Source organism: Mesoplodon mirus (assembly GCF_964341445.2).
Source record: "Mesoplodon mirus genome assembly, chromosome: 10".
Classification (NCBI taxonomy): domain Eukaryota; kingdom Metazoa; phylum Chordata; class Mammalia; order Artiodactyla; family Ziphiidae; genus Mesoplodon; species Mesoplodon mirus.
Window position 1 is genome coordinate 49,751,602 of NC_138986.1, and position 25,179 is coordinate 49,776,780.

The following is a 25,179-nucleotide window of genomic DNA, read 5'->3' on the forward strand; positions in this document are numbered from 1 at the left end:
TAGCAGCAGATAGGTCACCTATTTTGTTGCTGAGGCCTGAGACAAGCTCAGCTACCTGGATTCCTCATACTTACCCAGATGCAGGGTCAGGGAGGAGTCCACCCACCCATACAGCTCCTTCTTGGTCTCTTGCAGGCCACAGAGACCACAAACACTCCTGGGTGGTAGTTGTTGATGCTAACATTCCCCCAGGAAATCCACAGATTTCTACAGGCAAAATTCCTCCGAAGACTTGGCATCTTTTTTTTTTTTTTTTTTTTTTTTTGCGGTATGCGGGCCTCTCACTGTTGTGGCCTCTCCCGTTGCGGAGCACAGGCTCCGGACGCGCAGGCTCAGCGGCCATGGCTCACGGGCCCAGCCGCTCCACGGCATGTGGGATCCTCCCAGACCGGGGCACGAACCCGTATCCCCTACATCGGCAGGCGGACTCTCAACCACCGCGCCACCAGGGAAGCCCAGACTTGGCATCTTAATGCTCTTGTCCCTCTGTTGTTTGTCTCCAGGTACTCGTCCCCCTCACAGTGGTAAAGAGTGTTGTACAGTTGTCTCCCCTCACGTCCATGGTTACCAGCCACCTGCCCCAGCAGCTATTTACCACTGAGGAGGTGGCAGAGAAGGAAAGAGAGAGTCTCTAGATCACCATCTTCCCAGAATCCCTTGCTCCAAAAAGACCCCCCGCCCAACCTTGTCACCCACCACTCACCTACCTCACATTTTTTTAAACTGAAATTCAGATATAACTGGGGAGCCTTCATTTTCATTTGCTAAGTCTGGCAGCCTTACTTTAAGTGCATTTATTGAAAAACAAGAAAGACTGGAGAAATTAATTAAGCATCCAACTCAAGAACCTAGGAAAAAGCATAACAAAATAAACCAAAAGAAAGTAGAAAGGAGATTAAAGGCAAAAGTTAATGAAATAGGAAAACAAAACCAAATAAAACCAGTAGGCCTAACTTCAAAAACAATGAAAAGTTGGTTCACTGACAAGAGCAATAAAATAGACAAACTTCTGGCAAGTAGAATGAGGTAAAAAGAAGGAGCAGTAGATAACGTTTGAGATAGAAAGGGGTATATAATCAGATTTTAAAAGACGGTTGTTTTAAATTACAACTTTAATACATTTTTAAGTCAAAATGAAAAGCATTTTCAAAATACGAATTACTAAAATTTGCTTAGGACAAAAGATAAAAGCTAAACAAACAAAAATAATTGTAGGGAGTTATAGGACAGTTCTTGTTGATTAGATAAGTCCTATGTTATTTAACCCTTCTACATCATAGAAAAATATCAATACTTTCCAGCTCATTTTGAACCTTGCATAATCCTGACACAAAAATTGAACAAGAATGACACAAGAAAAGGAGAGATTAGTCTTATTTTTGCTACTTTACAGGAAGTTGTTTATTATATCTTGCTTGGGGGAAAAAAAGAGGTGTGTTGTAGAATAATCATGTAAAGTATTATTTCATTGGTATTTTAAAAAATAATGTATTTGTGCCTAAATTTGTGTCTATTTTTATATATAGATGTGTAGGATAAACTTAGAAAAAGAGGTCTGGAAGGATACACATAAAACTACTGAGTGTCAGTATAGTATTGTAAGGAAGAAGGTGAGAGGAAATGTTCACTCTATGCATTGTGATAAGTTTTGAATATTTTTACAGCAAACATGTATTGTACAGCACAGAAAATTATTTTTTAAATGTACTTTGCTTTAAATAAATTGCAAGAGTCCTTAAGGGACTTTACACACAGTTTCTTCATCTATCACAAATAAAGTATATTACACATTTCCAATTGAACAAAATAAAATAGTTCCAAATTATTTGATATACAGCCACTGAGTAGGAAATGAAGCAAATCCTGAGGCATCTCCCATTTCATTTTCAATGGGTAAGAAGTTGCGACCCTGACTCAGCTTTTACTTCTTGGAAATAATTTTATTTTAGAAACTGACCTCACAGTGACCCTGCACCAGCACATTATGGGGGGGTTTATTACACATTTGTCTGTAGAGGGCTGGGGATGCCTTCATTCTCAGTGTGCTTCATTTTCTTTATAAAATAAAGACGCTTGGGATGTGAACTCAGAGGGATATGAGAACCTGATTTTTTGATTAATTTAAATAGTATAAGAACTGGTCTTTTGTGGATTGTTTTAAATGGATATTGTTATGGATTAAATACTATTCAAGTTGCATTTTTAAAAATTCCCTCTTTAGTATTACATGAATGATGCATTAATAGTGTTCTCCAAACTTTGAATAATATTTCTAGAATGAAGATAGAATTAAAGAGAAGAGAAGGCATTTGGGAGATACAAAGCACTTTTGTCCAGTGGCTCTCAAAGAAAACTTCATCCTACAACCAGGTAGCACAGAAGAAGCAGCTAAATATCGAGAAAAGATCTATTACTTTTCAAGTCCTGAGGCTAAAGAAAAGTTTTTGGAGCAACCTGAGGAGTATGTGGCTCATGATGAACCATTAAAGGTGAAAACAATATTCCCATCCTGACGATCGCTCCTGCATACTTTTTTAGGGACTTATTACCAGCCTCCACCATTTTGCTCAGTAGTAAAGTCCCCAATCTAATATAATGGTATGGAAATATCTAGGTTCCAAGAACAACTTTTTGGAATATAACATAATCTAATTATATTTTTGGATTTCTTCAGTAATGCCTGTATCAGACCAATACATGATATCTTTTTAGCTGAAGTAGAAAGTCACAGCTGAATTTACTGCTTGTAAATTTATTGGATTTGTTTTATTGCCTAATCATTTCGACATACCATTTTAACATCTAATTTCTTGTTAGACATTTTTTCATAGTAATTTTTATAGTGTGATTTTGCCATTGTGGATATGAAATAGTACTTAGGAAATCTTTGGGCATATGATCCTTTGTTTCTCTTAATTATTTTATTAGTATAATTCCCTAGAATGGGACTACAAGCTCAAAATATATAAATCACAATATACTGTCACAACTTTCAGCAACGTTAATGCCTTGTTAAACAGAACTTATAAAACACAATTTAAACTCTTCTGGATAATTTGGGCCATTTTCATGGACCTAAATTGTCCCATAGGGATGACTGAATTATGCTGATGGTTGTGCCCTGGCCCTGCTGGTGATGGGAGTCACTTAGGAATGTGGCCTTTTGTCTTCTTTTGGTGTTTTGTTTTCCTCTTAGTCTGTTTCACTACTTGTGATCTATTGCCTTGTTTTACTCATAATCCTGTGGACAAAAGCCTGAAATCCTAATGGTGAGTCCACACTTTTTCTGCAAATTGTCATGTATCTACATCCCTTCACTTCCTAGCTACTTATCCGCTCTGAATTCCACACAGCTCTGTCTGCCAGAGGTTTAACCTGTGGATGAATGAGGTGTCACTTCAGCAAGTTCATCACTGAGGGATTTAAAATGTGATCCAAAAGTATGGTGTGAGACTGCACCTACATAATTTCGTACCACTCTATTTTCACTATTCACCATTCTCTTTTTCATTATTTTTCTCAAGTGATTCATCAACTGACTTAAATCTTATCACATGACCAGTTCTTTTTTTATTGACATACAATATTAATCAGTTTCAGGTGTACAACATAGTGGTTTGACATTTACGTATATTGTGAAATGATCAAGTTAAGTCTAGTAACCATCTGTCACCATATAAAGTTATTACAATATTGTTTACTATATTTCCTATGCTGTACAGCCAACCTGGACATATTTATTTTATAGCTGAAAGTTTGTACCTTTTAATCCCTTTCACCTATTTTGCCCATCTCCCTACCCTCCTTCCCCTCTGGCAACCACCAGTTTGTTCTGTATGTCTGTGAGTCTGTTTCTGTTTTGTTATGTTTGTTTGTTTTGATTTTTAGATTCCACATATAAGTGAAATCATACAGCATTTGTCTGTCTCTGCCTGACTTATTTCACTTAGCATAATACCATCTAGGTCCATCAGTGTTGTCACAAATGGCAGGATTTCATTCTTTTTTATGGCTGAGTAATATTCCATTATGTGTACATGTGTGTACCACATCTTTTTTAACCATTCATCTATCGATGGGCACTTAGGTTGCTTCCATATCTTGTTTATTGCAAATAAAGGCTGCAAAGAACATAGTGGTAGATATATATTTTCTAATTAGTGTTTTCATTTCCTTCGTATAAATACCCAGAAGTGGAATTGCTGAATCACAAGAAAGTTCTACTTTTAGTTTTTTGAGGAACCTCCATGCTGTTTTCCATAGTGGCTACACCAATTTACATTCCCACCAACAGTGCACATCCTTGCCAACACTTGTTGTTTCCTGTGTTTTTGGCAATAGCCATTCTGACAGGTGTGAGGTGATACCTCACTGTGGTTTTGATTTGCATTTCCTTGATGATCAGTGATGTTGAGCATCTTTTCATGTCATGCCCAATTCTTTATCTAATGATGGGATCAGTTCCACTGGAAGCACATAAACTGAGAGTGATGAAGGGTGGTCTCCTGGGGGGAATCCAGATGTGGTTAACAGAAGAAGAGTGAATAAATGCCGGGTGGCAAAGTCAACAGATATTTACATCATGTCTTCCTCTTGCTTTTGTGGGTTTTTCAAACCCTTGTTTTGCTGAAACACATTTTCAACTAACTTTCTTCATATCTGAAAATGTCATCATTTGGTTCCCATATATGTTTAACAATTAGTATGGACATAGATTTTAGGTTGAAAATCATTCCTTTTTAGAATATTAAAGATGTTGCTTTATTGTGAGGTAGCATCCAGCGTCACTAGGCTGATTTTAATTTCTTTGTAAGTCAGCTTCATTATTTAAATATTTGAAAGCTTTTAAGAACTTCTTTTCCTTATCTTGTGTTCTTAAAATTGTCCAGAATCTTTTTTATTCATTGCACTGGACAAATGGTACACGTTTAATCTGAAATCATGTGTTTTTCATGCTAGGGAATCTTAGAATTTCACAGTACGACTGAACTTTTTACTTCAGCAGTCACATTTTTAACCTCTAAGATCTCTTTCTTTTCTCTGATATTTCTGTTTTCAAATATTCTTTTGTGGACTTGCTATCTTCTTAAATCTCTTAAATTTCTTTCTTTTTTTTAGATTTCCCTATTCCTCAAGATACCTGACTCCTCTTTCTCCTGTATTTCTCTGGTATACTTGCACCTTTAAACTCTTCTCTGAACCTTTCCTTCACAAGGACAGAAGGTGATGAGACTGTGCTCCTTGCTTCCCTCTGCTACTCGAAATCCGTTACTTCCAGTCCCTTTGAGGCTTATTCCATCCAGATATATCACCATCTCCCACTCCTCCTTGCCGTCACCTACCAATGTCATAGTCATTTCCCCACATTCACAAAAGGTTTACCTGCTCCTCTATCCCAAGTCTCACCGTTGTTCTTGACAGTTTGAGCATCAGTGGACAATCCATACATCTGGATCTCTGTGGGTTCTCTGGTTTGGGGCTTCCCTATCTCCAATACGGAGATTACAGGAGTTCATGAAGGGACCCCTAGTGTTCCGGTATCAATGGGCTTTGTGTCTGGTAGAGAGGTTTTGTTGTTGTTGTTGGTTTTATCGTGCTAAGAAAGTGCCTTTCCATTCTTCCTTAATTAAAGCTTTTTTAAAGGAACAAAATTAATTTAGTTTTATTAAATGCCTTTTGGCACTTGATATCAAGATGCTCTATGGTTGTTGACGATCCCTGAGGACCATGGTTGATGCAATGAATCATGTTAATTGGTATCCTAATGCTGAAACATCCTTGAGTTTGTGAAGTGATAATTCAGTCTCAGGGAGGGCAGTTAATAATAAGCCTTATGTTTTCTAAATTCTCAAAGCTTCCTTTTCCTCACTATCCTTCTATCCTACAACCCCCTGACCCACCCCCTGTGGCAGGCTCCTCCATTAAGAATATGCCTTCTGGGCCCCCATGGCTCTGGCAAAACCGTATGTGGAAGACAGTTGGCAGAAAAATTGGACATTTTTCATATCCAGTTTGAAGAATTTCTTCAAGAAAAATTAATGCTTAAAACTGAGAAGAAAGTTGGACCTGAATTTGAGGACGATTCTGAGGATGAACAATTTGCAAAACAAGAACTTGAAGAGCTTGCAATTCAGGCCAATGTTACAATTGCGGAAGAAAATACAAAGAAGCTGGTAGGAATATTAATACTCTCCTTGCAGATAACTGTGCTTATTGGTGTTACTTTGGGGGAGAAGAATATAAGCTGATTCACTTTGTTATACAGCAGAAACTAACACACCATTGTAAAGCAATTATTCTCCAATAAAGATATTAAAAAAAAAGAAAGAAACTCTATAAAGTTTCTAAGAAAAAATAGCCCATAAAAATCATTTAAGAGTCATCCTCCCCATATGTTAAATACAGATCTTACTTAAAAAATGGAAAAGCAGGGCTTCCCTGGTGGCGCAGTGGTTGAGAGTCCACCTGCCGACGCGGGACACACGGGTTCATGCCCCAGTCCGGGAGGATCCCACATGCCACGGAGCGGCTGTGCCCGTGGGCCATGGCCACTGGGCCTGCGCGTCCGGAGCCTGTGCTCCGCAGCGGGAGAGGCCACAACAGTGAGAGGCCCGCATACCGCGAAAAAAAAAAAAAAAAAAAAAAGGAAAAGCTTTTCCTGACAAGAGTGTTATATAGCATTTATTTGGGACTATGCTATTTGATATGTCTGACCTAGAGTGTAAGGTTTTCCGTTATTGTGTTCTCTGTTTTCTATTTAACATCATAAAAATTCTGTCCCAGCACCAGTGGAGATCTCAAAATATTAATTTCTAATGATGCCTCATAAGAAAGTTTGTATATATCTCTTAGGTGTTTTCTATCTGGAGGTATAAAGAGAAAGTTCTTAATTCTAACTCACTTTTTAACCATTTCTGATATAGCTGGACCCTTTTCTTCTCAAATGATCTCCTATAAATGGACACAGGTACAGATTATATTCCAGATGACTGCCTGCCTGGCCCATCCTTTAATCAGGATCTAGGTTGAATAATTATAAGATAGACGACAAAAATCAGTTAAGCTTTATAGGTGTGTGATATATATTGAACAAGGTTTTAGTAAAAATGATGAGACAGGTATCCTGAGACCATGTATGAAAATCAGTCATGCTAGTTGCTAGTAACTCCTCTTAGCAATAGTAAATATCATTTAATATTTAAAACCATATTAAATATTGGTTTAAAGAAAAGAGCTCAGATTTTTAAATGTTTATGAGCAACAGTATAAAAAATGACCTGAGGGACTTCCCTCGTGGTCCAGTGGGTAAGACACCATGCTCCCAGTGCAGGGGGTCCAGGTGCGATCCCTGGTCAGGGAACTAGATCCTGCATGCATGCTGCAACTAAGAGTCCTCATGCTGCAACGAAGATCCCGTGTACTGCAACTAAGACCCAGCACAGCCAAAATAAATAAATACATAAATACTTTTGAAAAAACTGACCTGAGGAAAACAGGTCTTATCCTAATCAACTATGTAACATAGTATTATTTATTAATATACAGTTTTAAATTTTTGTTTTGTTTTCTGATTTTTGTTTGTAGCCTCAGGAAGTACAGCTTACAGAAGAAGAAGAAGCAATCAGATTAAATCTAACAGAAAATGAGCCATTGCCTCCCGAAATCCTTGAAGCAATTCTCTCTGAGTGGTGGTTTAAGGAACCAATACGGTATCTTAATTTATATGCTTTTATAAATTTATTGACTTTTATTTGATTTATTCTTAAAAGTTAAAAAGTAATCCAACATAAATTTAAGAATTTTCTCCTTTACTCTCATGTAAACTAGTGATTCCACACATTAAAAACATCTAGGGGATTATTTAGGGACTTCCCTGGTGGCGCAGTAGTTAAGAATCCGCCTGCCAATGCAGGGGACATGGGTTGGAGCCCTGGTCCGGGAAGATCCCACAGCCATGGAGCAGCTAAGCCCGTGTGCCACAACTATTGAGCCTGTGCTCTAGAGGCCGCAAACCACAGCTACTGAAGCCTGTGCGCCTAGAGCCCGTGCTCCACAACAAGAGAAGCCACCGCAATGAGAAGCTCACGCACCACAACAAAGAGTAGCCCCTGCTCACCGCAACTGGAGAAAGCTGGCATGCAGCAATGAAGACCCAATGCAGCCAAAAGTAAATTAATTAATTAATTAATTTAAAAAAACATCTAGAGGATTATTTTAAAAATACTGATGCCAGGGACCCCACCCCAAAATAATTGAGTCAAAATCTTTAGAGGTGTGAGGTTGGGGCCTGGGCATTGGAGCTCCCCAGGGGATTATAATGTGTAGTTGTGATTAAGGATCCATATTCTAAACCTGTGTACACTCATGACGTACCAGACTCTTTGCCTTGTAATCTTTTAACAATTAGTTAATTCCACTGTCAACTTAAAGAATAACGCACAACCTGAGGGTTGTGAGTTTAAATTTTATTCAGGGTCTTACTGAGGACTACAGCCTGGGAGATAGCTCTGAAGACCTGTTCCAAAGAGGTAGGGGAGGAGCCAGTACACATGTATGAATTTCTTGGCTAGGAATACATGTAGTTAAGCATATATCTTGGTAAAAGATTGCTGCTAATCACGAAGAACAGATATCCCAAGTTAATGATTTTAGTGCTTTTCTGTGTATGGGAAAATGCAAGAATCTGGGGTCATTGAAATTCTTCCTGAGATATGCATTTAACTATCTAGGGGACTGTTTATCCAAAGGACAGAGTGCCTCATCCTGTTTTTTCATCCTGAATTCTCTTCAGGGTACGCTGTCAGTAGGTGACTGCAGTGGGCTGCGACTTAACCCCCGTATAACTGGTTGATGAGCAACGCTCTTTGTTTTTGTTGCAGTGGTTGTTCACACCGCTAAATAACTGTCCATAGTCTCATCCCTTTACCAACAGCCAGGAACAAGCCTGATGCCAGACAGGACAAACTAAGAATTCCAGGCCACCACAGTTTAAGGCTTCACCTCGATTTCCTAACCAGAATCTCTTACCTCGGTATCCACCAGACGAAAGTGAAATGATACTTACATGGAACTTACTGTGTGCCAGACACTGTTCTCCTATATTTTAGTCATATTAATTTCCTTAATCCTTACAACTGCCCTCTGGGACAGAAAGTTTTATTGTCTCATTCTGGAGATAAGGAAACTATATCATAGAGAATTCAAATAACTGGCAGGTCCCAGTCCTCCTCTGGTCACGCTCTTTCACTTAGTCCCTGGTTTAACCAAGTAAGTGGGATTATTAGTCACTTTAATTTTAATTTCTTGTCCCCTAAATTAGATCAATAGTCATAGTAAACTTAGGCGTGTTGCTGGCAGGGTTTTTCTTCATTAACTTAGCTCCTGACCTCACATCATACATTTAAAAAAAAAAAAAAGCATATGGATTGAAGAAAAGTAAAAAGTGAAATTGTAATAGCCTAAATAAAATAGCTGAATATTAGCACTACATTAAAACTTACTACAATGAAGACTTTGTAATAGCATAAGAAATTTTACTATACAACGGTTAAGTTAAAAAAGAGGATACAAAGTTATTTATAATATGATACAAAGTTGAACAAATGAAGAACCAACTAGAAAGAAACAAAACAAAATGTCAGTAACCTCTTGGATATGAGGTTGCAGATAATTTTGCCCTTTTTTCATGACTTTATTTCTGATTTTTCTATAGTGAGATTTATTGCTTTTATAATCAGGAAAAAACATGTTTTAAAAAGGCATCTGTCCTAGAGATCTAATGTAACTAATTACATTAGTTACATTACTTAGGTTTTGTATGTGAGAAGCAAGAGGGAGTTGAAGGATGTCTCTGAAGTTTGGCACCTGGATACTAGTGAGTCAGAGGAAGAGCTGTGTGGAAGGGTCACAGTGAGCATGATTTTTTGACAGTATGATGCATATATAATTCCTGAAGGGCATTCAGATGGAGAAACTAGGCAGCTTGTTGAAAATTCTAAATCAAAACTCAGAAGAGAGTTTGGGTGTAGGGGTAAAAGATTTAGATGTCATTGACAAAGAAGTAACAGCTAGAACAGAAGAGACTTTGCTGAAGGCACCGCTAAAGAAAACAACACATATCTTATGGCCAATATATGTAAATTTGCCCACTTAATTAGAAAGAAAACAACATTTCTAAATGACAGTTAAGAGCTGAAACTGTCAAATGTTCATGAAAGTCCTATTCCTTTGAAGAAGAAAACGTATATTTAAATATAAATAGTTAAACCAAATTTTAGATAAACAAGATAAACTTTCATTCAAAAAGGGACCAATATTAAATCTCTCAACTAAACCAAGCCAGGTTCTCCAAGCCTGATTGTTTTTATAAATACACCCTAATGAAAATGTGTTAACATTCCAAGTTATTTTCATGATTCTTAAAGTTTTATCATACTTGAGCAAGTTTGATGATCCTGTCTGAATACGATCATCTTACACATGAGCCAAGAAAACGTTAATTATTGTCGCTGGTTACAAAGGGAGCCAGGGAAAAGGGTTATGAACTTTCCCATGAAAAGAAACATCATTAGAAGAAAAATGACTAAAAGGTAAGGATTCTCAATAAAGGGGTAGAGGGCAGCCAAGTAAACTCTTTATGTAAAACGCTGACACAGTCATTAGGCTGGTCACTCGTCCCAAGCAGAGAACTTATTTTCTCTTTCCCTGTGATCTTCTCACAACTTTTAGTAGGCGTCTAATTAATAGTAATTGTCTATAAACTGATTGACAGTACTTTTATACTATAAATATAAGTATAAAATATTATCATTTTAATCCAACTCAGTACATTTGGGAGAAGAAACAGCATGTAGAAATATTAAAAAAATAAAAGGTACTATAGGAAACTGTTTATTCACTGGGTGTCTTATGTAAAGTTGAGAGTTATCAGTACTTTTTTCATTTTTAAATCAATATTTATAATATAATATTTTAAGCCAATAAAGTAAGTTATGAAATTTCCACCTAGTTCCACAGGTTTTGTATTAGATGGTTTCCCGCGATATCCTGACGAGGTCCAGTTTCTGGGGGAACATGGGTTTTTCCCAGATGCTGCTGTTTTTATACAAGTTGATTATCAAGATGTTTCTGATCGCCTCCTTCCTACCCAAATTGGAAAGTGGAAAGTGAAACAAAAGAAGAAATTAGAAAGGAAAAAACTCATCAAAGAAATGAAGGCAAAAATCAAGGTATGTATCTGTTAAAAAAAGCATAAGAGTAAATGTGTTCAGCGTTTATCCAGTTTATAAAGTGGTCTTTACAAAAATGTAGTTTCCTGATTTTAATACCACATTCAGTATGAAAACATTTTCATCAAATATTAAGACAATTTATAATTAAAGAGTTAAGAATTATTTGAGGGCTTTATGATTATCTACATGTTAATGTTTCTCACTCCAAGGCAAGTAAAATTAAAGACAGTGGTAGCACCACAGTATCCTTATACCAGACACTGGAGCACAGTTGAAGAGGCAGCAAGTGGAGCAGACCTTGAAACACAAAGAATTAAAATTTTCATTGACTTTTTCACTAGCTCCTGGAATGGTGACACCATCCATCAAGGCCGTTTTAACCTGTAGTACAACAAATCCAGGTATTAGCTTACAACATCTTTTCTTAAACTGTAGTCTGAGAAGTTTCCATAAAATGTTCAAAAGTGTCATAGAGAACCTAGCAATTTCACTCCTAGGAACCTATCTAACAGAAATGAAAACATGTCCATGTAAAAATTTGTATGTGGAAGTTCACACAGCATTATTCATAATAGCCAAAACGTAGAAACAGTTCAATGTCCATCAACTGATGAATGGATAAACAAAATGCAGTAAATATCCAGATAGCGTCCCTTGGCTTCCAGCCCAAGGTGGCAACATAGGAGCCTCCTGAACTCAATCCACTCTGAAAGAAATCCAGAAATTAGGTGAGTGACTCCTACACGTTGGGCAAATGAGAAAATACCCACATCACCTACATCAAAACAGCTGCTGCTTGAGTGTCTAACTTCCAATCAGCCTATGCTGACTGTGATCCTCCCATTTGGGACACTGATAGGTCATGGTACCCCCTCAACTACTGGGAGCCACTAAAAACAAACAAAGTGGCTTAAACAAGTACAAAGGCTTAAGAGATGACCAAGATATGGGGCCAGCCTGAGCTGTGTTCATCTTCCACACAAGACCACTCTGTCTTGAGGTGGCTATTGAGGTGGGAGAGGTGGCTATTTTATCTAATGGGCAGAGACCAACACATAGAGTCAAAGAAAATGAAAAAACAGAGGAATATGTTCCAAATGGAGAAACAAGATAAAATGCCAGAAACACACCTTACTGAAACAAAGATAAGTGATTTATCTGATAAAGAGTTTAAACTAATGGTCATAAGGATGCTCACCAACGTCAGGAGAACAATGCATAAACAAAGTGAAATTTTCAAGAGATAGAAAATATAAGAAAGTACCAAACAGAAGTCATAAGGATGCTCACCAACGTCAGGAGAACAATGCATAAACAAAGTGATATTTTCAAGAGATAGAAAATATAAGAAAGTACCAAACAGAAGTCACAGAGAAAATAAGAAAGTACCAAACACAAGTCACAGACCTGAAGAATACAATAACCAAACTGAAAAATTCAGTGCAATAGCAGACTGTAGACACATAAATCAGTTTAACAGAATAGAAAGCACAGAAATAATCCCATGCATATATTGTCAGTTAATTTATGACAAACTAGCCAAGGATGTACAATGGGGAAAAGATAGTTTCTTCAATAAATTGTGTTGGGAAAACTGTATAGCCTGCTGCAGAAGAAGAAAATTGAAAACCTACCTTACACCATACACAAAAATCTACTCAAAATGGATCAAAGACTTGAAACACAAGCCCTGAAACCCTAAAACTCCTATAAGAAAAGGGGATAAGCTCCTTGACATCAGTCTTGGCAATGATTTTTTTTTTTGATTTGACACCAAAAGCAAAAATAAATTAGCGGGACTACATCAAACTAAAAAATTTTCTGCCCAGCAAAAGAAACCATCAACAAGATAAAAAGGCAGTCTAGGGAATGGGAAAAAGTATTTGTAAATCATATGCCTGATAAGGGATTAAAATCCAAAATATATAAAGAACTCATACAACCCAGTATCAAAAAAAAATCCAAGTTTTTAAAATGAGCAGATGAACTGAATAGATATTCTTCCAAAGAAGGCATACAAATGACCAACAGGTACATGAAAAGGTGCTCAACATCACTAATCATCAGATAAATGCAAATCAAAACCACAATGAGATATCACCTCTCACACCTGTTAGGGTATCTAAAATCGAAAAGACGAGATAAATGCTGGTGAGGATGTGGAGAAAAAGGAGCGCTTGTGCACTGTTGGTAGGAATGTCAACTAGTACAGCCACTATGGACATCAGTATGGAGGTTCCACAAGTAATTAAAAAATAGAATTACCATATGATCCAGGAATCCCACTTCTGGGTGTATATATCCAGAGGAAACAAAGTCATTATCTCAAAGAGATATCTCTCCTCCCGTGTTCATAGCAGCATTATTCACAATAGCCAAGGTGTGGAAACAACCTGTGTCTGCCAACAGGTGAATGGATAAGGAAGATGTGGTGTGTGTATACACACACACACACACACACACACACAATGGAATGTTGTTCAGCCATGGGAAAGAAGGAAATCCTGACGTTTGCAACAACATGGATGGACCTTGAGGGCATTATGCTAAGTTAAATAAGCCAGGCAGAGAAAGACAGATACTGCATGGTATCACTTGTATGTGGAATCTAAAAACAAATCAAACTCATAGAAACAGAGTAGAAAAGTGGTTGTCATGGGCTAGGAGGTGTGGGAAATGGGGAGAAGTTGATAAAATGGTACAAAAGTTCAGCGATAAGATGAATAAGACCTAAGGAGCTAATGTATGACATGATGACTATAGTTGGTAATACTATACTACTGTATAATTGAAATTTGGCAAGAGAGTAGAACTTAAATGTTGTCACACACACAAGATAAATATATGAGGTGACGGATGTGTTAATTAACTAAATGGGAGAAGTCCTTTCACAGTGTATATGTATCAAATCTTCACGACATATACTTTAAATATCTTACAATTTTATAAAGCTGGAAAAGTAATAAATAAATAAATAGCATATTCATATAATGGAGTAGTATTCAGTACTTTTAATGAATGAACTATTGATACCTCCTACAATATGGATGACTACCAAAATCATTATACTGAGTAAATGAGGCCAGGCAAAGAAAATAGTACGTACCCTGTGATTCATTCCGTATGTATGACATGTCTTGAAAGGACACATTTATAGATCTGGGTTGAGTAGAAAGAATAGGGCTTTCAAATCTGGAACTAGGAAGACCAAGATGGGACATGAGAACAGTGTTAAATTATGTGACGGTCTTTTATACTGAAGGGAGTATGTCGTTGTTCCATGTGGCCACAGGGGAAAGGAGCACCATTGGTAGGAGGAAGGTACCGGGAGATGTATTTCATTATTAGTAAGACTTTCCAAAAAGAACAAAGACTGAAGGCAGTGAGCTGCTTGTCAATAGATAAGCATAGACTGAGTGGACATTTGGCAGGGAGAGTATGGAAGAAAGCTCTCTTTGGTGTCAGAGGGCTAATCAGTTAATTCCAACTTTGAGATACTGTGACTTAAATTACTGAATACATGATCACAACTCGATACTTATTAAATTATAAACAAAGTGTTAAAACCATGAAGTTCCTCTGTCACTGCTCAGACACAGTTGTCAAGTTCTTTTCATGCCCTCTAAGGGCATTGCCATCCATCCCTTTGCTCCACCACACTAAGATTACATGTCCCAGGCCATCCCTGTCCCACACAAAATCAAAGCCAGTCTCTCAGCCATCCAAGAACTGTGGAAGTCAGGAGAGAGGTGTGGCAGGATGCCAAGCTTCACACCATTCTACATGACATCCTTCCCTTTTCTGTTGCTGATCTCTGAAGAAAATGGGCCAAAGTGTCTGCCAGGCAAGAGGCTCTATAAACATGAGAATGGAAAAGAAGGAAGAGGGCATACCAAAATGCAGTTGCATGTTATCTCCTTGTGGGATCTGGCACCTGTAGACCAGTGTTCTCAGAGAACTCTCTGTGCTGATGGAAATGTTCTGTATCTTCGCTGTCCAATACAGCAGCCACTAGCCACACATGTGGCTATTAAGCAGTTGAAATGTATTTCGTTGGTGAGGCTGAGAAATCAAATGTTTAATTTTATTTAATTTTAATAGAGCTGCAAGTGACTTGTAGCTGCCATACTGGACAGAGCAGCTCTAAAGCAATCAAGCTCCAGCCTAGACATCACATGCCCTGAGGACTTTAGGGATATGGAACAGGAAAGAGCAGATTTGCTCCTTTCTTCTCATACCCACAACTCTGCCCTGGTTCAGATTCTTTTCACCTCACACCCAGCACTCCTACGATGACCTCCTAATTGTCCTACCAGACTTCATATCTGGGCCCTCCAGGCCATCCTTCGGGCCACCTGATCTTCCTAAAACTCTGTTTTGATCAAGTCACTCTGTTAAGATCTGAACTCCTCAGTCTGGCATTTAAAGCCCTCCCAATCCTGTTCTAAACCCTCTTTCTAACTTTATTTCTCAGTTGGAACAAATACAAACCCTCCTTACAGCTCCATCATACAATGTGCTTTTTCATACCCTTATCTGGGAGTTTCTTACACCATCCTCACTCTAGCTGTGTTATACTATGTGAATTAAACCTTCTGACTTTATTAACTCATCTATAAAGTGGGATAATGCTGTCCGCCTTGCAGTATATTTTGAGCAGAAAATGAAAGAATATACATGTGCAGTGCTCAGAACAGTGATGGCATCTGGCAGACGTGCAATAATTAGTTAAACTTCACTGGCCACTACTTATTTGAGTGAAAGGATCAGAGGAAAAACAGACTCATGATATGTGTGTGCTTTATTATACATACTTTGCATTTCCTTTTGGTATATACAGTGGTTTCCTTATATGTTATGAAAACACAAAGGAGACTGTATTTTCATAACTCTACGGTTAAAGCACCTATGGTAAAACTCTGGTTTTAAAAAAGGAAATAAGAGTTTTTATAACTCTTACCCTCTGAAAAGCTACAGAATCTCTCTGGGGCTCATGAACTATATTAATTTGATTCCATTCAGTTTTAGAATTCTATCTACAAATATTTCTTGCATGTCAACAAAACATAAATTATCTGAAATGTATACTCGGTAATTGTCAGATAAAAGGAGCACAGTCCTGATGGCCTAGACCGGAGCCCCCACAGCATGTCTTTAAGGCACTTCTCTGATCTCCCAGTATTTAAGGGGACTCCAGTTTCAAGAGTCCTGAGCCAATGAGCCCCCAAACCCAAGGGGTGCTGGTTCGTTTTCATGCAAACCTTAAGGTCATATCAAAGTCCCAGTATTTAAGGGAACTCCAGTTTCAAGAATCCTGAACCAATGAGCCCCCAAACCCAAGGGGTGCTGGTTAGTTTTCATGCAAACCTTAAGGTCATATCAAAGGACCCATTCATTGCATTAGATTTAGAGAAATCTAAATCTAATCTCCAGAAAGACTGGAGGACTACCTATACACCATATGTGTGAATGCATCCAAAGTACATGTGCTTTTCTCACATGGATTCTTTAGGCAATTACATCTTAATAATATGATGAAAGATTATCAAACATTTTCAACAAATAGCCTCTAAGTATTTCCCTGTTTCTACATGTACAAAATCCACCTCTCCACCAAAGGAAACAAATAAGTAATCCATTTTGAAAAGGAATTCTAAAGTTTATAGAAAAAGTGACTGATCCCAAGTACCATTTATCCCTCTGGAGGGAAGTAGCTGATCAAGAGGTCCAGAGGTCCAAAGATGTAAGTGACATAATTACCACTATCACATGCCTTTCTGGAAAGTATCCTTCTGCCCAAATATTATTCCCCTTTGGGAAAAAAAATTAATATATAGAAAGTAATTTTAGGGCTTCCCTGGTGGCGCAGTGGTTGGGAATCCGCCTGCCAATGCAGGGGACACGGGTTTGAGCCCTGGTCCAGGAAGTTCCCACATGTGACAGAGCAACTAAGCCCGTGCGCCACAACTACTGAGCCCATGAGCCACAACTACTGAGCTGGTGCACCTAGAGACGATGGTCCGCAACAAGAGAAGCCACTGCAATGAGAAGCCTGTGCACTGCAACAAAGAGTAGCTCGCCGCAACTAGAGAAAGCCTGCATGCAGCAACGAAGATCCAATGCAGCCAAAAATAAATCAATAAATTTTTTTAGAGAAAGTAATTTTATTATTATCCATTAATATTTTTTAATGTCTCTTTCTTTAACAGGATGACATGATTTCTAAAAGAAGGGCTGAACTTATAATAGAGAGAGAGAAAAAAAGGAAAGGAGGGGAGGTAAGTAAATAAAATTGCTTTTTGCAAAAAAAAAGGACGCACACATATTTAAAACATATATACTTTACACATACATAAAATCTCAGCAATGTAAAATAAAAAGATGCATAGAAGTCTTTTTTAAATTTTTATTTTATGTTGGAGTATTGTTGATTTACAATGTTATATTAGTTTCAGGTGTACAGCAAAGTGATTGTTATACATATATCTATTCTTTTTCAGATTCTTTTCCCATATAGGTTATTACAGAGTATTGAGTAGAGTTCCCTGTGCTATACAGAAGGTCCTTGTTGATTATCTATTTTATATATAGCAGTGTATATCTGTTAATCCCAACCTCCTAATTTATCCCTCCCCTGCACCTTTCTCCTTTGGTAACCATAAGTTTGTTTTCTAAATCTGTGAGTTTGTGTCTGTTTTGTAAAGAAGCTCATTTGTATTTTTTTTTTAGATTCCACATATAAGTGATATCATATGATATTTGTCTTTCTCTGCCTGATTTACTTCACTTAGTATGGTAATCTCTAGGTCCATCCACGTCTCTACAAATGACCCAATTTCGTTTCTTTTTTGTTTTATTTTATGTTTTGTTTTTTGTTGTTTTTGTTTTTCTGGTACTCTCTTTTTTTCTTTTTTCTTTTTAAACGTCTTTATTGGAGTACAATTGCTTTACATTGTTGTGTTAGTTGCTGCTGTATAACAAAGTGAATCAGCTATACGTATACATATATCCCCATATCCCCTCCCTCTTGCGTCTCCCTCCCACCCTCCCTATCCCACCCCTCTAGGTGGTCACAAAGCACCAAGCTGATCTGCCTGTGCTATGCGGCTGCTTCCCCCTAGCTATCTATTTTACATTTGGTAGTGTGTATATGTCCATGCCATGCTCTCACTTCAACTCAGCTTACCCTTACCCTTCCTCGTGTCCTCAGGTCCATTCTCTGTCTGCATCTTTATTCCTGTCCTGCCCCTAGGTTCCTCAGAACCTTTTCTTTTTTTTTTTAGATTCCATATATATGTGTTAGCATACGGTATTTGTTTTTCTTTTTATGACTTACTTCACTCTGTATGAGAGACTCTAGGTCCATCCACCTCACTACAAATAACTCAATTTCATTCCTTTTTATAGATGAGTAATAGTCTATTTAATATATATGTATCACATCTTCTTTATCCATTCATCTGTCGATGGACATTTAGGTTGCTTTCATGTCTTGGCTATTGTAAATAGTGCTGCAGTGAACATTGGGATGCATGTATCTTTTCATATTATGGTTTTCTCCAGAAATATGCCCTGGAATGGGATTGCTGGATCATAAGGTAGCTCTATTTTTAGTGGGGTTTTTTTTTGGTTTTTTTTTGTTTTTTAGTGTTTTTAAGGAAATGCCATACTCTCCTCCATAGTGGCTGAATCAATTTACACTCCCACCCACAGTGTAGGAGGGTTCCCTTTTCTCCACACCCTCTCCAGTATTTATTGTTCAAAGACTTTTTGAAAATGGCCATTCTGACCCATGTGAAGTGATACCTCATTGTAGTTTTGATTTGCATTTCTCTAATAATTAGTGACGTTGAGCATCAAAAAGATGCATAGAAGTCTTGTTGGAGATATAGAGTTTATGTACAAGTTCTGAGATTATATATCATTTTTATTTTCTTTACACTTTTTGGTATTCTATAACTGTTTACAATGAACTTTTATAATCAGAAAAATGAACATTTTTAAAAGAAAGAAAACCAAGATGTTTAAATAAGCTGTTTAAATAATCTAATACAAAATATAATAATACTACATTAAACTATGCTTCTTGTGCATTTTCATTTTTGCTTTTCACACTTCAGCTCATGCTACAGGGAGATAGGCTGGGAGCTTGGGAATAAGGTCTAGACAGAGAGCCTGTGAAGTTGTGCTGGAGCTAAAATATAGCTTACCTCGAGATAAAGAATGGAATGGGGCAGAGCCTGTAGACGCTCAGAGTCACATACTGTGAAGGATGTTCAATACAGCTCCTCTTTTCCATCTGCTGATTTTTTGAAAAGATAAGCCTTGAAGATCATGGATTTCGTTTTGTTTAGAGAGGAGCTAGTCCCCAGTTGACCTAGCTGACCCAAATGCTACAGCCAAGCAACTCAGATGAAATATTCTATCTTATAGACAAAATAAGATTTTGTAAGTTAGCTCTTCTGAGACTTAATCTTTTATAAAAATTGTCTATGTATCTCCCACAATTAATTTATACAAACTGACTTTTGGAAGACAATTCCTGAGATTTTTTTATGAGAGTTCCTGAGATTTTTAATGAGATTTTCTGAGATTAAAACTGTGTATTTTTTTAAACTTTTTTGATGGGAATTTTATATGTACTGCTACTGCCTCAGACAAGGAAAGACTAAACACAGTGCAGCATCTCAAGGATCACTTAGTGCAATTGTTATAATCAGTTAACGTGACAACCTGAGTTGAATCCATCCTGACTCCACATGGACCTTGGAGCTTGCTTTCATGCACAGAACCAGGGGTCTTCTCATCATTTGCCTCTCTGTACAGAAATATGCAGTTTCTTGACTCACCTTTTTCCCAAGCAGTTAGGGAACCATATGCAGATAAAGCCCTTCCCAGATTTGTCTTCTCAGCCTTAACATTATTGCCTTTGCTGTCTGACTTTTTAGCAACAAATAAAACACTTTCAACATTAGAAATCACTTCAAAGTCTCAAGGTGACTACTTCCATTAGTTTTATAGGAAAATGTCGCCCTCATGTGGAATTTTAGTCTCCAAATGTGACTGAAGAATATTCTATAAACCAGTGGCTTCATACAGATTTACAATGCATATCTCCCAATTCCTTGGAGGCCTTGCTTCTACTCTTACCCCTAGCTCCAGAATCTTTGCCCTCGTCCTGTACACTAGCTCTTTCTCTGGTGTCTGGGTCCCTTTTACCAAGTGTAGCATAGCCACATGCAGGAGAATGCCAGGAGTAGCCCCGAAGGATTTTATCACTTTTCTAGATATGAGGAGACGCAAGAATTGGGCTCATAAAATCATCTCCTGAAAATATCTAACTATCTGAAGACCTGTTCTGCCAGTTTTTTCTAGAGCACAGAGTGCCTCATTTCTGATCCATCCTGAACTTCTTTCCAGGGCTGTTGAAGGTCAGCAGCTGCAGCAGCTCATAATTTAATTCTTGTAGAGGTAGAGGGCAAGTGCCAATTTGTAGGTGACAAAAGACAGAGCTTTCTATCAGAGTTTTAGTCCCCCTCTGCCACCACCACTCTAATGGAGGCTGCCGTCCACGCAAATGCACAAAATAAGAGAACTGACCCTAAGCCAATCGCTCCCTCCAAATTTTGACTACTCTACAAAATCTGCCTTTGTTCACTCTCCAGAAGCCCTCTGGAGCAAGAGAGAGGGGAAAAAAATATGTGTGTATTTGTGTGTGTGTTGTCCATGGTTTATGGTTATTATCTGCTAGAGGCTAAATGAACTTATTCCTTCATACTGGAGGCAGATCTCTGAGACCATGAATTTTAGAACATGTATCTCCTAACATAAGGACTGAAAGATACTAGATATAAGGAAAAAAGCAGCACTGTTCCAGAGGACCAAAATGCCATTTACAGAAAACTAAAACCTTTTTCCCTAAAAAGAATTAACCTGTGCGTCTCTCAGATGGTCTTCTGTGAAGATTTTTAGGCTATTAACCTTTTAAAAAATTTAAAGGAACTAGCCACAGCAACGTGATCAGAAAAAGAAACAGCATACATATTGAAAAGTAAGAACAAAATTTAATATTTGCACATATTTGATTATCTAGAAAGTCCAAGAGGGTAAATTGCAGAAAAATTATTTAAGGTTGATCCCACCAGCTCCTCATGTAACAGTGACATTTGTCCCCATGAAGAAAAAAGTAAATAATTTCTAAAGTAATTAAATAACCTGTCTAGAAAATGCTAGGTGCCACAGAATGTTGGTCATCTGGGACAAGATCCAGCCTTTCTGCCTCTTCTCATCCCCACATCTTAAATGGAAGCATGATACAACCTGTCCTGCTCACATACCCAGAGCTTACAGTTGCTCTGAATTAGTCAGTTTAGTCCTTCATTCATAAAAATGAATAGACAACGAAGGATTGCCATATATTTGAAATTATCAATACAAAGAAGAACCAAGATGAACAAACAGAATAATTGACTCTAAAACAAATAGACAATACAGGAAATATATTAAATATTTTAAAAATTCCAATTTGCCTTAAATAATTCAAGAACTTGTATCCATAAAACAAAAACAGGATGGTATAAAAAACCAGAGAGCAAAAAAAAAGTTCATGGAAACTACAATATAGCATTTAAATAAATTGAAAGTTTCTTGTTAAACTTATATAGTTTAATTTTTTAAATTAACAAACAAGTTGGAAGAGCTATTAAATGGAGCTGGAGAGGTGAGCAAAAGTTCATCTGAAACTAAGATGTCTGCAGCTTGTAGTGTGGACTCATCCCACCATACCTCCAGTGATCGTTAGCAAATCAAATCTCAAACTAAAAAATTGTCAAAATATAAGAAAAAGGGAAAAGTAGTAAGAGAACCAAATGGCTTCAAAATTCAAATAAAAAAGAATAAGAACTGAGAAACATAGTTCCAACGCCAAACTCCTTCCGGGGAAAGAGGAGCCTGGGCACAGAACAGGGAAGGGCCCTTGGTCCTCTCATCTGCCTCCCGGCACCTGCAAGTCCAAATCCCAGCTCCAGGCGCCTTTAAAGGAACCAGGGTCTCATCAGTTAGAAAAATCAGGAAATAGCGAGCTAATCAGAAGTGTGCAGGCAAGAGGTAATGAGAGGGCAAACAGTAGAGCAGGACTAGAAAGGAGGAGAGAGTCTTAAGTATTATTTAGGATTCCTGTTCTTAGAAACCGGATGTGCAATAATGGAGAGCGAGGAGTCAAGGTAACCCCCAGGTTTCTGACGGGAAGGCAGTGCTCCCTCTGGCTCAAGGGATACTTCAGGGCGACGTGCATAGAGGCAGTGCAGGAGAATCAGTAGGACGGGGTTCAGTGTTACGCAAACTGAACTGTAGCACTTCGAGCCTATGCAACACCACTTAGTATCAGCATCCTGTCGTGGTCTTCAGTAATCATTTATGTGTTAATTCTGGTTTCCTCAGATAAGCTGCAGCCTCCTCAGGGGCGTGTACTATTCTATTAGAACAGTGCTTTATACAAAATGACAATAATAACTGTAACAGCATAATAATAGCAATAACAGCTATCATTTGCATGCTTACCATGTACCGGACAGTTTTCTGAGGGCTTTGCATGTATTAACTTATTTTAGCACTGCCAACAACCATGTGAGGGAGGTACTTTCCTTATTCCTATTTTACAGACGAGGAAACTGGTTTTGTCCAAGCTAACACAGCTAGGGAGTGTTTTATATACTCTTTGAGTTGCATTAAATACTGTTACTGAAGACCATGAAAAACATGTAATGTTCTGACAACTATAGCATTAAATATTAGCAGTTAATATCTTGTCTAGGTATTTATTTATGGGATCACTGTGCTGTTAGAGTCTTGAAGGCATTAAATTTCTTGGGTGCCAGATATTTGAAATTTTACTATATCAGTTGATGAACATTGCATGCCATACTAACCAATACCCACTTATTCCAAAATATCCCAGATGATTAGTTAGCAGTGTCATTTGTTCCATATCTTATATGTATAGTAAAAGGGAATATTTTCTTCCTTAGACTGTTAGAAAAGATGAAGACATGAGCGAGGAAGAACTTGAAGATGAGGAAGATGATATTGACATCCTTGATGAATTTCCAAAAGATGAGGAAGTGATGAGTGAGGAAGATGAAGAGCAGGAAATTGATGCGCTCGAACGCCTGAGAGGTGAACTGGGAGAAAAATTTGAAGCAGATATGAATAATTTACAAATAATACAGGTTATTACTTTTTCATTTTTCATAATTCAAAAAATAACATTTGAGAATGAAACAAAAGCGATTTGGTTTATGCCTTGGTTTCTTTTTAACATTTCAAAAGAAATGTATATTTTTAGGGGTTAGGTCCCTTTCGTCAGCACCATTTACAATTATAAAAACTAGTTAATAAATCAAGGGCAACATGGAAGCCACATAGGGTCAAAGTTTTAGCTGCCAACCTGCAGTTACTTGGAAGCTGAAAAATATTTGTTCTCTAGACTGAAGTAATCAGTTACTAGCAATGTCCATGTGCTGTAACTAAATACTGCCAGCCTCCTTCCCACTAGAAATATTTGGTTTTATGATTTTTTTTCATTAGGAAGAATTTGAGAAGTTTTTGATACCAGTAATTCTCATTAATGGAGCTCGGAAAACCCACATTGTACAATACATATTGAATATGAAACTGAAACCACTGGTGGAGAATCGTGCAAGCATTTTTGAGAAATGTTATCCAATATCATCCCACCTTGCCCAGAAAATGCTCAGCTTTACCTACAAGTATATAAGCTCATTTGGCTACTGGGACCCTGTAAAGGTAATGTCAGCAAATGCATCTGAAAGCCATGTTCTTTCTCTTATTTCTTTTTTTTTTTTTAAGTATGTCTAAGAAGACAGTGGATAAGTTCAAAAAATTATAAGCATTGTATAGTATTCTTAACTAGCTATAAAAATATGTGTGGTTGTTTCGCCTTTCTGAAATAGGAAAGTAGTTGAAGGATTTAAATTTAAATTTCTTTCGTCTATTTCTGTAGAGATCATCCAGTTCCAACTTGGTTTTAACTCTGTAGCAGAAAAAGATGGTAGTAGAAATATTTTCAAAGTAGACATCTAGCGAGCTGAGCTCTGACACAATTTGCTATCTAATTTTAGGCAAGTCCTTTAAACTCTTTGATTCTGCTACCTCACCTTTAAGATGGGAGAATACTGCCATCAGGCCACTGTGATCAAATGCAAGAACATAAAGTTCTCTGGGAAGTGTGAGATACCATATAAAATGTGCCTTTAATGTTCATCACAAACTTATTTCTAAGCACTGTATTTTTATGCAGTGTGGACAAACGTTTAATGTAATTGGAATTCAGTAACTTCAAATGTGGGATGGTTTTCAACAAGTCTTAATCAAGAACACGCCAGCCACTGTGTCAGTCCCTGAGAACAGAGCAGTGAATAAAACAGACAAGGTTCCTTGGGCCTTATATTCTAGTTGGGTTGGAGAGGGAGGATAGGCAATAAATAAGTAAACAAATAGGTTCTTGTCAGGTTGTATTAAGTGCTATAAAGACAATAAAAGAATGTCACGTAAAGGTGACCTGCCCTCTCGACCAGTGTACCTTCTTATTTCCATCAGTGAAGTAGCACAGTGGAGAAGACCATGGCCTCTTGAGCCAGACTGCCTGAGTTCAAAACCACCACTTACTAGCTGAGTGACCTTGGACAAATTACTTCACCTCTCTGAGCCATTCCCATTTGCACAATGGGAATAAGAATAGTCCCTACCTCACGATATTGTTACAATTACTAAATCAGTTAATTATGGTAAAGTGCTTGCAACAGTGCTTGTTTTATTGTGAATGTTCAATTAATATAAGTTGTTTTTATTAACATGTATTAGTCACTGATAAAAAGTATTTTGGAGGAAGGGATCCAAAATGGAGCCATGTGCATATTACTTGAAACCT

General features: G+C 37.6%; 1 protein-coding gene across 1 annotated transcript in view; it reads left to right on the plus strand.

Annotated features, from left to right (window-relative positions):
• AK9 (adenylate kinase 9) overlaps positions 1 to 25,179 on the plus strand; it is a 103,857-nt gene that overhangs the window by 61,363 nt on the left and 17,315 nt on the right. The window contains exons 22-28 of the mRNA XM_082633552.1: positions 2,277 to 2,489; positions 5,913 to 6,173; positions 7,585 to 7,709; positions 11,009 to 11,228; positions 17,441 to 17,509; positions 23,258 to 23,458; positions 23,817 to 24,035. Coding sequence (XP_082489678.1) covers positions 2,277 to 2,489; positions 5,913 to 6,173; positions 7,585 to 7,709; positions 11,009 to 11,228; positions 17,441 to 17,509; positions 23,258 to 23,458; positions 23,817 to 24,035 — 1,308 coding nt within the window. The remainder of the gene's footprint in view (positions 1 to 2,276; positions 2,490 to 5,912; positions 6,174 to 7,584; positions 7,710 to 11,008; positions 11,229 to 17,440; positions 17,510 to 23,257; positions 23,459 to 23,816; positions 24,036 to 25,179) is intronic.